This window comes from Hesperophylax consimilis, chromosome 10, assembly GCF_061612785.1.
Source record: "Hesperophylax consimilis isolate HC1 chromosome 10, BYU_Hcon_1.0, whole genome shotgun sequence".
In the NCBI taxonomy this organism is placed as follows: domain Eukaryota; kingdom Metazoa; phylum Arthropoda; class Insecta; order Trichoptera; family Limnephilidae; genus Hesperophylax; species Hesperophylax consimilis.
Window position 1 is genome coordinate 21,461,420 of NC_142845.1, and position 16,409 is coordinate 21,477,828.

The window sequence follows — 16,409 nt, forward strand, 5'->3', positions numbered from 1 at the left end:
TTGTGTATTTGAAATTTCAGGTTCCCATCCAGGCATCGTGGGTTCTATTCTCTGCTGGCTAATTCTCCCACCATTGCACAAATAACAATTCGCGCGTATCGTAAATTTAAATATTGTCAGGTTATCGGTAGCCCGGAAATGTTGGTCCATCTTTTTGAAAAGAAGACTACCAACTGTTTCTGCCGAAATGTTGTTGTTTCTCAGTAGTTCTCACCCATTCTCACCTTTCTGAAGCCGGCAGTTCCCTTTCGGTCAGGAGTCCATCTCTTCAAGGAAGACATTCGATGTCATTGGATCTCCAATCTCCTTGGGAAGATAAAGCACGAGTATGTTCTATATTTATATAATTGTGACAACCTAGTGATAACCTCGCTTACGCTAGAAAAAGATAAAGCGTAAGTTAGCTGATTAACCTCTTCAAAGGAAAATCGTGATTAATTATTTAGTTATTTATTATGCTGTGTTGAGCTTACTCCTTCTATGTCAATTTTTCGGAAGCGATACAGTGTACATCATCAGGATAGATGTGTAGATTTCGGTGATCGTTTTTACGCTTATTAATAACCTAAAAGCAGGTATTTCAGTACAATAATTAGTTGAAGTAATGTGGTTTTTGACGTTTAGTTTTTATGTAACCATATACCAAGAACTATTAAACTAATTCATGTCTTGTCAATAATATTAATGCAGTGTTTGTGGATTTCAATTTCAAAGCTATCGACATTATTTTCGTAAATAATAAACTACATTAGATTGGTATTTTAATCAATATTTCCGGAGCTTTTAAAAGTTGAAGGATCTTTTATGTTGCAAACATAAGAGGGAACGCTTCTCCCAAAGCAACACGTGTCATGGTCATAAGTTTTCCACGGGCGACAGAGTGACGGCGGTCGGTCAGAGAACACAGAGCATACGTCAGAGTCTTTACCTTTCACAGGACGCACTTATGCGGAAGCCTTGGTCAGGGACGTGCGCTGGATAATTTACGTAAATGCCACACAATACTTTTCTACTCCCTACTAACCGGAATCAGTAGGACTCTGACATTCCCAAGGGGAGTATGTTGTGAGGTTGAGGGGAAGAGGAAGTTTGTGAAGAAAAAATAGATTTCCCGTAGAAGGCTTTCGTTAAATGTACTCATCTGACAATCGAAACAGAATTTATAGGTGTTATCCTGAAATAAAACTATATAAATCGAAAAAAAAAATCCGGGAAAAAATAAATGCCGCCGGCGGGAATTGAACACCTTCTGATTGCCGGTCAGGTGCACGGAACCACTGTGCTTATTTTTTACCGCCAAATAATTCAATAAATACTGTTATTTCATTCAACAATTATTGCTTTTTTGAGTTTTATCTCACCTGAAACAACCAACTTTATATTTGTAGGAAAGGTATTGTTAAATACTTAATTTCTCACTAGTCGGCATCGAGATATATTTATCTTAATTTATTGGTAAATATAAAGCACAAAGGATAACAAATTATTATGAGCTATAATTTTTAGCCTGAAACACAAATACAAATTTTAAAAATCTTCCTAGATAAAGATTTTATAAAACTGCTTTGCATAAACCCATGTATTGTAAACATATATAAATATTAGTTATAGGCGTTTTTATCGAATGATTTAAAAAAAAATTGTTTATTAAAATAAAATGAGATAATCAATCCTTTGTCTGTCTAATTGTGAGGATGTTATGCACTGGAAAGTATATAGGGAGGGGAGTTTGAAGGTTGGGAAATACCTACTATACCTAGCTCTTTAGATGTTAGTGCTAAAGTAACGACTATTCGATTCCTAATGGTGTAACCAAATCGGTAACTACTGAGATTATTTTCCACTTTGGAACGTGATAAAAAAAACCTCCTTCAATTTTTTTCCCTGGATTTGAGCCCGCGACCGCCTAGATTTATTTTAAATACAAAATTTAAAGGAAATTAAACATTAATTGTACGATAAAAATAAACTGTACTGGAATGAACGCCCCTCCTTCGAGCCATGGACAACACACGGACATCCCCCTCTGACCATAAACTTACTTTTTAAATTCAATATCTTGTACCGCACGTCACTGAATAAGAGTTGGTGGGAGGGGTTGTTTTTCTAAACGGGTACTTGGAGACACTGGAATAAATTGGCGTGGGAAAAGAGATATGTGGGGAAAAATCGTTATATGGGAGAAATTGTACGATATTCGAAAAATATTTTTTCCCGTAAAACATGTTAAGACGTTTCTTATTTATTTATCAGTTATATTTATCATAAAAACACGTTCATTCCTTATTTTTATTGCGTTTGTTTTTAATGTTTACTTGTATTTTCAGGAATCAATAATCAGTTAGGTATAAGGTAATAATATTAAATGTTGTAGACCTAATGATATTAAAAAGAATATTTAACGTATTGTTTTAGCTGAATTCACGTTGCTGGGCAGTGACGCTACCGCCCGAGACAGTCGCAACGGCAGCGGGGGCCCGCTGGGACTGCGCGCCGGCAACACGGGCAGCTCTATCGGCAGTGACGCTTTCGCCGACAGCTCGGACTCCGAGCCGGGGCATGTCCCCTGCGCGCCAAACCCATTCACGCCCGCACGCAACCCCACCGTCGGCCTAGTGCTCGGCTCAAACACCCTGCACAGCTACGCGCTGCAGATCGCCAGGGGCATGGAGCACCTCGAGAAAAAGGGGATAACACACAGGTAAGTTATTTAAAGCATTTTTTTATTATTCCACAAAGCCTACGAGACATTACACTATACGCATAAACCCTTATTTGGGAGTGGCCTATGCAGATTATATGTTGAAATGTCACACCACGCTGTAATCTTCCTCAGCAGAGGGGGTCCGATCAATTGGGCAACTGCCGCGGAATATCATTTCTTTGTATTGGATCTGTCACCTTGACAGGTGATCACGGCGCATCGTTTTCAAATATCGCCTGGCTAGCAGATCACGGAGTATCATAGTCGCCACGCCCATACATCATCTGTCAGGTGTGACAGGTCTGTATGGGATTTTATGGCGAACGATATGGTGTTATATAAAACGCTTTGACGTGTATAGCATAATGTGGAACATGGGGAACATTTAACGAGCTTCATTGTTTTTAATGGTTCGGTAAAGATTATTTTCTCAAATGTAAAATCGTTGTGTGTATTCCCATTTTTTCCATACCTACCTACCTGAAGAAAGTTTGAAAAAAGAATTGTCATGGACGAAGTGAGTTTTTATGGGCTTATTGTGTAATTCCTTATTTGAAATATATATTTTAAAGTTATTTTTTCGAAGGAAGCAATACGGGGTGTGACATTATATATTAACTTAGTAACACGATTCGCAATATTCCACTTTTAATTAATCAATCAATACATGAGAGTCAACCTTGGTTCAAGCTTTTCAGGGCATATAATGATAATTATAATGATGATTTGTATAGCGCCGTTTTCGTGTAAAATCACCTCAAGGTGATTAGATGATTGATGCACGAAGTTTTGTTTGTTGCAGTTTGAGCTAAGCGACCTCTGGGTAACTAACATGTTGTTATTGAGTCATTAAAATTGGTGTATTACCAATTAGTGTGTAAGGCCCGATATATCGGTTGATTTAAAGCTCGGCTTGGTTGGAATGTGGAGTTTAGCGCGGTTTGGAAAATAATCCGTGTATGGGTCGGTAGCCTAGATATCGGTAATATTACACATTTTGTCTATAATTTTATTAGAGGATTTTCTATGCTACGGGAGTGGTATATCTGTGCTCCTATGTCATCGGGAGATCGAAAGCTTTCAAAATGTCAAATGTTTTATGTGGGTATTTACGAGATGATTTTTTGATAAAGTTCCGGACTTCAATGAACATGATGCTATCCGCGAGGATTCTAATTTTAAAGAGTTATTTTTTGCTTTAGTTAATGCACCAATCATAAAAATATGACAAACAAACCACTGAAAACACTGTCCTGACGTTGAAAAATTCCTCGTATATATACCTTACCAGACTATTTGTCTATTTTGGATTGATTATCAATTAATAACTTCAACATCCGCGATCGCTCGATGGATGTAACACTCCACACTGATAAAATAATGCAATTTACGGTGAGATTGGAGTAACTTACGTAAACGTCATATTTGACATTTATTACTCCTAGCGCCTCGGTGCCTAAAGAAGGAACTATTATGCGGCTTACCAATGCTTAAGCGGCCGATTTAGCCCGCTTAAATTTGCGCGAGGAATACGAGGATACGGACTAAATATATACCGGGCCTATTTCATTTAATGATAAAATATTTTGTTTCAATCAAGTCCGTAGGTGTATAAATGCCTACCTATAAATCTCATCATTTCAAAGAAATTTTTATGTTTTGATTTATTAAAATAAAACACTTTGAAAGCGAGGTCTACTGTTCATAGTACTACTATTAGAAATAACTATTATCAAATCCTTAATACCACTTGAAGAGTCAGCAAACGACAATTATTCTCGACTACACCACAAAACGTGTTTAGATAACTCCACCAAAAGCAGTGTTGTGGTTTATTGGTGTAACGTTAAGAAGAATATTTTTTAATTCTTCACCTTGTGATGATAGGAAACATAAGTAACAATTATTGAAACCATAGCTCTAATTGAGAAGCCAGTAACCGACAATCCCAGACTACCTACATAGTTAAATAAAAGAGCACAAATTTGTCTGTTCTTTATCCATGTTCGTAAAACTAATGAGTTAATTTTCGTTGCAGAGACTTGGCAGCCCGCAACGTGTTGATCGACGCGCATGGCGTCCTGAAGGTGTCGGATCTCGGACTATCGCGGCCTGGTGTCTACGTCACCAAGAGGCAGAAGAAGAAGGTTCCCTTGCGCTGGATGGCCCTGGAAGCTATTCTTAACTACGGGTACACCAACAAGAGCGACGTCTGGTCCTACGCTGTTGTCCTTTGGGAGATTGGCACTCTTGGTATGTACCGCTGATTACATTGTAACAGCAACTTATTTCTTGTTTTTCTTACCAACGATACATGCAACAGAAAGAGAAGTAAGATTAAATCACTCAGCAGTAAGACTACAAAGCCTTTATCAGGTCTATACTCACAACAGAATCACACTTCTCCAAAACCTATTACCCCAATCTTGGAACTAGCGCAGTCCCTCGAAAAATCACAGGATAGTCAAAGAGACGGTATTTTATATTAATCTCGTACCAATATGATCACACAAGTAGCATTGCGCGGGGCCGTTTTCTGTTATTTCCGGTCGTTCGGCGTTAGAGCGTTGAAAACGTTTGAGGTCAAATTGGACTAATTGGATGTAAAAAAGTGGAAACATGTTTTCGCTTCGCGTCTAATCTAAATGGGATAGTCTGAATTCTCGACAAATCAGTTCCAATTCGAAAAATGCAAATAATTTTCGATTAAAACCATCATATTACTGGTATGTACTTTATTGAACTCTTCAAAACTAAATGAACCTCAAATTCAAAGCAAAAGTTCTAGCACACCTATTGTTAAAATTAATATCGAAGACAAAACAATGCATGTAAATTCTGAACCTGAAAAAATATCCGACCATTTCAATCAATTTTTTTGCAATATCGGTCCCAACTTAGCAAAAAAAATTCTAGCCAGAAAAAGCGTCTCAGAGAAAGATCTTGCAAATGGTATACCTATCAGTACTCTGACCTACAACCCGTTTCACTTCACTCCCACTACTGAATAAGAAATTATGGAAATAATAGCATCTCTCAAAAACAGTAACTCCACCGGAATAGATCACATCTCGGCAAAAATTATTAAACACCTCCAAAAATTTATCGCCCCCCCTCTTAAACACATAATCAACTCAAGCTTTAAAACTGGTACTTTTCCTAACTCCTTAAAACAGGCTACAATAATCCCAATCTTCAAAGCAGGTGACAAATTATCTGTAAATAACTACCGACCGATATCCTTACTAAGCACAATATCTAAAATTGTAGAAAAAGCTGTAAAACATAGACTCTGTAAGTTCCTCGAAGATAACAACATATTATCAGACAACCAATATGGCTTTCGCAAAGGTAGAAGTACATCTGATGCAATAGCTGCCCTCACGAAAATCGTTTCCTATAATCTTGACATTGGTCGCAAACCACTGGCTGTCTTTCTCGATCTTGCGAAAGCATTTGATACGGTCTCTCATTCCTTACTGCTAAAAAAACTACATCGGGTTGGAATAACAGGAGTAGCCTACACATGGTTTGAAAACTATCTAATGAACCGAACACAACAAACTCTCATCCACCCTGACAAAACACATATAAGCGAAAAATTACCTATGTCCTTTGGTGTACCTCAAGGCAGTATACTAGGACCAATTTTATTTCTTGTATACATAAACTCACTTTGTGCCATGAATATTGGAGGTAAAATATTATCATTTGCCGATGACACTGTTCTAATATTTGAAGATGTAACATGGGAATCAGTCACTAACAAAGCTAATAATGGTCTATTAAAAGTAAAACATTGGCTGGACACAAACCTCCTCACACTTAACATCGACAAAACCCAATATATGACATTTTCCATCCGCAAACATAATGTACCCAACAACTGCCCTAAACCTATTATTCACTCGTGTTCACTCAATTTACACACTCACGAAATCACACCTAATATAAATTGCACGTGTTCTACCCTTAAATCATCAAATGCAGTTAAATATTTGGGAATAATCATAGACAACCAACTACGGTGGAAGCCCATATCAGTGACACAGTAAACAAACTTCGTAAACTCTGCCATGTATTCTGCTCCCTTAGGTCCATCCTTGATTTACAGACTTTAAGAAGCGTATATTTTGCCCTTTTCCAATCTATAGCAACGTATGGTATAGTGGGATGGGGTGGTTGTGCTGAATCCATTATTAATCCTATTATTACAGTTCAAAAACTAATTTTGAGAATTATATTTAAATGCCAACCTACCCATCCCTCTAATGAACTCTTTGCTAAAATCAGGGTCTTAGATATACGACAGTTATTTACTAAGGTAAGCATTTGTTACATACGAAAAAATAACCTACTGTTGGCTCCACAACACCAAGCTCACACCCGCTTTTCATCAAACCTGGGTTGCGTGGTTCCACAAACTAAAACCTCTTTCGCTCAACGGCAATTCTGGTTCATCGCGCCTAAAATATACAATGCATTGAGTACCGACTTAAAGTCAAGTAATTCTATATCCATATTTACTGCTCGTGTACATCAATGGATATTTGAAAGGGGACGACCTTTCTTTAAAGATTATATGAGTTCCTAACACAAAAAAAAATAAAAACTTCTTTTCCAACTTGTCTCATATCACGAAAATTAAAATTAAGTGTTGAACATAAACATGTTGTCTTATAGATAATACCTAAGATAAATAAACTTGCACACAAACAATTATATGCATTAAACAATCTATATTAATTATGTTTAAATTTTAATCTTAATGTTTAATATTTTTAATTTTTATTTGTATCTTTTTAATATACATATACTTTTCTTTATTTTTCAGTTTACTATTAATTTTAATATACTTGTTTTTAGTTTTATTTATCATTAAATTTGTTTTTCTTTTCTTTTTTTCTCTAATTATTTCTTATGTTTCTATAAAATAGTATTTTTTAGTTCTTCTAAGTTATTTTTATTATTACTTCATTATGATTTATACTTACATACTTATGTTACTATAAGTATTTTTTAGTTATTTTATGTCATTGTTATTATTATTTCATGTATAACTACCACAACACGGGCATTAGCCTAGTATGGTAGTTAAAAAAAATGTCTAAACATGTAACTTGTAAACATTTATTAAATAATAAAAAAAAAAAAATAAAAAAAAATTATGGAACCACTCTTTTCTTTCCTATAATGCATGGTTCAACTCGCGCTTTGCTTCGCAAATGTATACATAGCAGGTTTACATAAACTAATAATATTGTTATCATTGCTCATATAAACAAACAAAAAATTCCACACCCTTTAACCTGTTACAAAATAAGAGAATGAACAACTCGGTTTTCAGTTTTATCAAAGTTAATGTCAATCAAAGATTTTATGAGTGAGACCGGGGCATTATTTATACTCAGAAGTACGTATATTAGCCCTTGTTTTTCCTCCAAAAAAATGTTCAAAATACTATAATATTCTACTGCAATAATTTTGGCAAAAAGCGCGAGAAATCTTTAGTATGACAGGTAGACACTTTCAGGAAACCTATCAGTCTCATAGTTATTTCATGGGCTTTATTCATGTTAGTTCCTCTTGGAGCCTAGTATTATTATGTGGCGGGCTTCGGGAGTCTTTGATTCAACTACAATTTGATCAGAAATCACTGACTTTCGTAATCTTTGTGGGTCCGACTAGTTGCTTGCTTAGGATATTGACATTATCTATATCCATCAGTAAACGTTGGATTCAGCAGAATAACAATCCGAATTCAACGCCTAACTGCGATCATTATTTTGACAAGATCGACCAAATATTATCATATCGAAATCTAGTAGTTACATTGATAACTTATAATCTAAACCTACAATGGAGTGCGTATGGCCAATTTTCCTTTACGCCCGAGCGCCCGCATAATGACACACTGTATGCAAGCTGAATAAATTAGAATCTTTTGATAAAAGGCTATAACTCGTACATGGGGTTGCTGAATATACCGTTAACAACCTAAATTATCACAAAAGAAACTCAAAAAAGCAATAAGAAAAGACTTTAGTTAATTTTTTTAAAATATATTATCAGTAACCATATTATCTCTGTCTTCTTTTTCTATATCTCTATTTTACAAAAATAAAGTCGCTATCCGCGTCTTTCTGTTTGTGGGTTTAGTTCTTCTAAACTACGCAACGGATTTTGTTATGGTTTATCATTTACTATAATGGATGCATACAATATTTGTAGAAAGTAAGAAAAGTCGTGTAACGCCGAGTACATACACGTTAGCCAGTATTTTCTAAATTTATCCCACTAGCTGACATGTACCCGGCGCTGCACGATTTTACTTACTTTCTATAAATAAAATATACATGTATTATATATATAAACCTTTCGAAAGAAATTCTCTAATTGATAGTGAAAACCCTATCAAAATTACCCAAGTGACTTTATTTTAAACTATTTAGGGATTAGAGGTTTTGCTGGGTATGCAATGTTAACAATTTCCAAGACATTGGAAATTATTGAAAATTATATATTTAGTATTCTCATTTATTCTGTGCTCAAAACCTAAGATGTCAACTTGTTAAGTCGTTATTGATTACATGTTCATGATACCCTTTTGATAATTTCCTTTAGTTTATTTTGTATTTTAAGTTCTTGTACCGACCTGCTGAAGAAAATACGATGGTGTCCGAAACTAATTAAAAGTAATGTCAAAGAAAGTTGGATATGCAAAGATTTTAAAAAATTGGAATATTTTTATAGCTCCATTTTTGTGAAAAATCACCTCAAGGGCGCTGTACAATTTATAGCGAGTTCCTAGGCTCTGTCTATAATCGTATTATTTATAAACAGATACTGAAAAACATACTTACCTGGCAGGTCATTTCAGATACACACTTTTATTGAAAATGTTTACGACTTTGTACGCAGAGGACACAATAATAAAATCATTGAAATTACATTTGCTATTGTACACTCCATTACTATCGATGTTACATTTATTTTATCAGAAGATTATTGGCGAAAATAGAGTTCATTTTTTAGACGTTTTAGGACTGGAAAATTTTTACGAAATGACCTTAAAAAGCTTACGAATTCGTATTGCTAACATTTTTTACACATTTAATTATTTACAATGTCGCGGACTGTGAAGGTAAAAGGTTTCCGACTTTATGAATATGACTATATTATAAAAAGGTTAGTTTGACTCTGAATTCTGCCGAGTCTGTGATCATGCTTAACCCTTTGGGAATGTTACATATTCTACATGTTTTTTAGTTTGTTCGTAATATTTTTTTCACAACCTGAAATTTTAAATCGTTACGATTATAACAGTTTTCTCGCACATTTGCACACCGCTTTTTTTTGTTCACCGTGTTGCTCGTAAAATCTTTAGGGTGACCAAATTATTATTAAACTTAGGTTTCCAATTGTTTTCAAGGGTTAATAATTCGTAACTATGGAATATTCCAGAAAAAAAATAGCAAACGCACGGTGACACAAAACAAACAATAATCAACGAAATTTCATTGATAATTAAATAGCGGCAAAACACTATAACAATATATCTTTAACACAATAATTATTTTAATTACTATTTAATTTGTTTTTAACTATTATTTAAAGCTGTCAGCTTTATTTTTAGATTATCAACAAACATTCAAAGCAATAGGTACAAAAGCGGTGATAAATAAATTTACAACTACTATATACTTGAACATATACTAGGAATAGTAATAAATGAAGAAAAACTATTTCTGAGCTTGAATAACCATAATATTCTGGAATTTATTCTAGGCATACAAACAAGGATATTTGTGTTATATGTTTTTTTTTCTCGTGGGTAATCGTATAATCGTATAATCTTCATTGTCTTTCGAATCTTTAGATTTCGATTTCTTCTTATTTCAAAATCACTGCACTCAGGTTGGTCACAGTCGTGTAATTTAAAAATATCACAACTTTCTTCGTGTTCGTATATTCTAGAAAATCGATACAATTTTTTTTCAAATCTCAAAAAATATCAAAGTTCACAAAACTTATGTAGTGCTTCTATTTATAATAACTATGTGTTAATATAACATTTTTTTAATTAACGCAGAAAATAATATTTGTCTCAATTTTTATTGCAATACGGTCACCGTATACTTGTGTACTAATCCCTCAAGCAGTTAAATAAACATATTGGGTCGACAAGTACAGACTGGTTAACAATCCGCTTACGAGTGAGCATTATACAAAATATGAAATTGAAATACTATTAGGAAAATACATATTTTGGAATAAATCTGACATTAATATTGGGTAATTTGCATTAACGAGTATTTTGCACACCTGATTTAATCATAATTAAGGGAGAATTTACTCATTTGTTTAAATTGTATCCATACAGGCTGGACTCTGTCCCGCGCAGTGCGCGGGGATGCAACCATTCTGACTAAATATGTTTGCCTCGAAGTGCGCGGGATTCGTCCGGAAAGGGTTTAATCATGTGGCAGCTATTTCAAGCTTTAGGTCCTGACACTCCGAATACACACCTCATATTGTAGATACTAGATATGCATATAATGTTATATCTAAACACACATTGTCATCGTATTATTGTTATTATATTATTCTTTTTTTTCTATGTTACCACTAAAATATGGACATTTGCCTAGTTTGGGGTATTTTAATAATAAATAAAGTGCTCTAAACGAACCACGGAAAGGGTAGTGGAATTAAATTCATTAAAACAAACAAAATTTGTTAGACTCCTCAATAAAATTTTAACTCAATTTATTGGCAATACCTCAATTGGTAGAGATGCCGGTCCTAGTAAGCCTAGACGATCTAGGTTCGAGTCCCGGTTGCGACCGTTATTTTCTTAAATACCTTTTAATTTTCTGTGTCATATTTATCCATATCATATTTTCATTGATAGTTTTTGATATAATCTTCCTCATTTTATTACAATTATTCACTTTCCAGGTGGATTTCCATACCAGACTCTCCGAGACGTTCAGGTCCAGCAGTTCCTGATGGAAGGCAACAGGCTCTCCAAGCCGGAGGCCGTGTCGCAGGACCTCTACTCCACCATGATCAGCTGCTGGCATCAAGACCCCGACCTCCGGCCCTCCTTCGCTGACCTGGTCACCATCCTGGATGGAGAGAAGGAGCCAAAAGCCTATGTGGACATCAGCATGCTTCAATCCAACTACGTGTTCCCTCCCACCGAGGAAACAGCTACGCTAAAGATGAAGAACGAAACTTAAAATAACTTTGAAGATGTGAAATTTTTAAATAGTGACAACAAAATTGTTTGATGTTTTCAAATCAGTTTTCAAGGCGATGTGATTGTAATTTATTATATATTTTTACTGTTATTGATGAGGAAATGAAACGAACTTTGTCGGGACGAGATTAAAACGCGATGTAGAGTTTAGCGTTACCTGATTAACGAGTAAATCGTATTCAACAAAATTAGGTAAAATATGGATTGGTAAAAATGCCCGGTTCAGCCACACGCATTTTTTTAAACTTAAAAACCTCGGTTATTTCGATATTTAAAAAAAACTTTTTTCATTCAAAAGGGAGTCGTTTTTTATTAATTTTAAACTAAAATGAACAAAATACGTTGGGCTTTAGTAAAATATTTATTCGTAATATTTACAAGTTTGGTGAAATAGCTGTATCTTGTATTAATCTTGTATTTATCAAAGAAGTGTCAGTAGTGTTTTTTTTGCATTGCAGGGGTTAACACAGAAGGTTACAGAATTATCAGAAGATTGAAGTATCAAAAGTATCAGGTAGGTAGAAAATTTACAATAATGAGTCAACTATTCTTGTTTATGTTGCCTGGTTATTTGGTTATCTCTGACTCTTCCAACTGTTCCAAGTCTCGCGTGATTTTTGAGGTATTTTTGATTGTCAAAGACGGGTTTTTTTCACAGAATTTGAACAATTCATCAAATTTCAAAGTTGATTTTCAAGTGCTGTGAAGATCAAATTCAAGTTCCGTCACCATTTCAATTTTGTGAAACAACTGGTTAATAACGATATAATAACATAAGTTGAATAGAACCTTCACAGAACTTGAAAATCAACTTTGAGATTTGATGAATTGTTCAAATTCAGTGAAACAATCCGTCTATAGAGTATGTATGTATTTAAATAAGCGGTAATGTGAACATATCTATGTAATATATTATATTATATAAGGCAGCTATAATTCTGAGAAGATAATATATTATGACCTAACATCTGTAGTTCCTTTATATGATGATTTGATAGGTAGTCCGGCGTATAGGGTAGTTACTCGGCAGGTATCGAATCCCGCAGTGGATGCCTTTCTGAAAACGATTTGTGCTTAGTTTATTTGATTAAAACTGCTACTTTTAATATTTATTACTCGAAATTACCTGCCTACTCCAGCTTATTAGCTGATTTGCCAATGGTCTGCTGTAAGGCCTGCTTTACTCTCAGCGAGGTTTATTAAATGGTCTGCTGTAAGGCCTGCCTTACTCTCAGCGAGGTTTATTCAATGGTCTGCTATGAGGCCTGCTTTACTCTCAGCGAGGTTTATTCAAAGGTCTGCTGTAAGGCCTGCCTTACTCTCAGCGAGGTTTATTCAATGGTCTGCTATGAGGCCTGCTTTACTCTCAGCGAGGTTTATTCGAGGCAAGGGAGCTCGAGTGGTACTCTCTTCACTCGCTTATTGCGCAGTTGTTGCTTGCATTATTAATGGTTGAGTAGTGAGTAGTTCTTTGTTTTAAAAAAAAACTCGATACGTAACAGTGTGCAGGTGAAGCGATCTGAGGAGCTGTCGGTCTCTGGCTTAATGCTTGAAGTCAGTGCTCAGTGCTGAATAAAGATTGTTTATCGATTTCTCGGCGTAAAAAATGCCGAAACGATATTTTTACTTCTACGTTAGATAAATCACTATTTCATCAAACTAAATTGGTTTTCATAGCATTCGAATAGGGGACTTTTGAATGGACTATGAAAACTTTAAAGTAGCTACCATAAAAATTAAAGTAATTACCAAATTTAAAGTAGTCTAAAACCAAAATAACAAAAACTGAGATAAACACTTCTAACCCTATGGAATAAACCATTAATAATTTGCCCTTTACCTTTTCGTAAAGTATAGCCGAGAATGTAGAGCAGGTTTTATAGTAAAGGTATCGCAGCGAATTTTGAATCGAATTTAGTACTCATCATGATGCATCGCTTTTCGCCATTTTCTACTTCAAAAAATAAAATTTTAATGAAACATTTTTAAAATTGAATTTTCAAGAAAAAAAAACTTTTGTTAGTTTTATTTTTTCCGAACTAATGAAGTAAAAGAACACGCTACAAAAATTCAAAATTTTTTGCATACTTTTCAAATATACAAAATCCATCATGGTATACCTCATTAGTTGTCTCTTTTTCACTAATAACAATAATTAGTAGGCGGTAATCAAGACAAAACGCTCTTTCTTAGAGACTTTATCCAAGGACATTGCTGTTGTAATTGTATACATACTATGCACCAATACGCTTAATACTAAGTGTATATTGTTTAATTGTAAAAAATTGCTTCTAAACAGATTTTATGCAAATTTAAAAACATATGTATTTTCTCTTCATAGATTTTAGCTTATTTAAAAATATTTTTTTGTAAGATTTTGAGATTAGAGGACGGAGATTTTGTATTTTGATTATAAATATGTATAGGCTTCCTCCAGTTTCAGTGGTCTGACCTCAATAAAAGTAAGACCATTAAAGACTATAAAGTCTAATATTCATAAGGAAACGATCAGTGTACGAATTATGATGTTACATACGATATAGGATAAACTTTGCTAATTTTATGTGTAGTTAGGAAATAAACGAAATGATTTGATGACCTTAATTTTAACTTATTATGTATGTTGAAATTAATATTTACTAAAACAATTATATAGTAAGAAAAATTTATAGCTATCCTTGTAAAAAAACCTTTTTATTCTCTTCGCACATTGTTTATGTACAAACACATTGCTGGAAGTATTTGAATGTTTACTTACATTATCAATTCACATTTGTCAATTAAACTAATCAATTAACTAAGTTTTTTTACGTAGGTAGGTACACAAGAAGTCAATAATTTCCAATATAATTTAAATATAATATTACAATATTATCTTCAAAAGTAAAAAAAAAATACCCTGTGGACAATTGCCGGGCTGTCCACTTGTAATTCGTGCTACGCAGTCTGGCACAGCATTAAGGGGGTGACAGGTTACGCTATACGTTCAAAGCGTTTTTTACAATTCCGTATTGCTCGCCATACAATCCCAAACAGACCTGTCACACCTAATTATAAGTGTGGGTGTGGCAACGAAATGTGCTTTGATCTGCTAGCCAGGCTGGCTAGACCTCTTCTCCTGCCGTAGGCCGTAATTACGCGGATGTAATCTGTCAAAGTGACAGATCCCGCACAAAGAAATGATATTCGGCGGCGGTTCCCCAATTGTTCTGACCCCCTCTCTTGAGTTAGATTATAGCGTAGGGTGTCACCCCAACATATAATACGCAAATGTTTAGCCAGTAATGGCATGGGCTGTGGTGGGCAGTTACTCGACTAAGTGAATGCTCAAAGCCAGTAGCGATATGAGACAAAATTTGTTTTTTGTTGTTTTTATTGGAAACAATGACAAATTTTTACTCAAATATGTTCATAAATCACCTCCTGAAGTTTTACGGTACCACTCTGAAATGCAAAATTATCAGACATCCGTTGTATAATAATTGGTAGAGCAGTTAAAAGGAAAATAGAATAATATAGTAAATTGGACCAAGTGAATGAGTTTGTGTAGTCGGGAATGCGTTTTAACTTAAAGTAATGTTCGAGAGAGACGAATGGGCTGATAAGGACATTGATTGAAGATTGAATGCAGAAAAATTGAAAGTTAGAGTAAACTCAACAAAGTAAAGTAAACTCAAGAAAGTAAAGTAAACTCAATAAAGTAAAGTGAACTCAACAAAGTAAAGTAAACTCAACAAAGTAAAGTAAACTCAAGAATTGGATGATCCGTAGATCCCTGAGGCATACCTAAATTGTAATATATTATGCCATGACCGAACAAATTACGATTAAGAAAAAACAACAAAAAATGAAAGTAAGATTGAAGCGTTTTGAGATACATTGAAAGAAACCCGTAGTTAATGGACTAAGATAAAATGGCACGAATCAAATAGTTAAGGATTTTAAACAACAATTGCTGAGTATATTTGGAGTTAAAAACGTGGATGTCATTTTTCTGTCGGATAATATTTTTTTTTAAATAAAAACAAAAATATTTGTTTCCATCACACTTCGCCACTGCGTAGTTGGGCACAGCCTAGTGGGTCACGTGATACGCACTCTCGTCTCGTTCCAGCAGCACGGTAACAGACGAGACAGAGCGCCTATCACGTGATCAGTTGCTGCGTGTAGCAGTGATTTTGATTTGATTTTATGGATTCTTTCGTAATCTTCTAACTAGCTTGGGCCTATAACAAAACCATTTCATGTGTCTTACTAACTAGTGCTGCGGATAATGTGTCTAACTAACTAGTACTATGTAGCAGTGTGATCAGTGGTGACATGTGATATAAAATATACATTTTATGCTCAGGAATCGCTGGTTAAAGTCCTTCGGCGTGATGAATGATAGAGTAATATGAATTAAGGAGAGCGTGCCAGAAGAAAGCTGTTTACCCCAGT

At 34.7% G+C, this 16,409-nt stretch overlaps 1 protein-coding gene across 1 annotated transcript in view; it reads left to right on the top strand.

The window, feature by feature from the left end:
* Positions 1-11,949, top strand: part of LOC149420451 (fibroblast growth factor receptor homolog 1) — a gene marked incomplete at its 5' end in the record, with an annotated part of 30,306 nt that extends 18,357 nt beyond the window's left edge. Inside the window, 3 exons of the mRNA XM_089636362.1 lie at positions 2,416-2,701; positions 4,743-4,957; positions 11,666-11,949. Of these exons, the coding sequence (XP_089492488.1) occupies positions 2,416-2,701; positions 4,743-4,957; positions 11,666-11,949 (785 nt within the window). The remainder of the gene's footprint in view (positions 1-2,415; positions 2,702-4,742; positions 4,958-11,665) is intronic.
* Between the last annotated feature and the right edge of the window lie 4,460 nt (positions 11,950-16,409).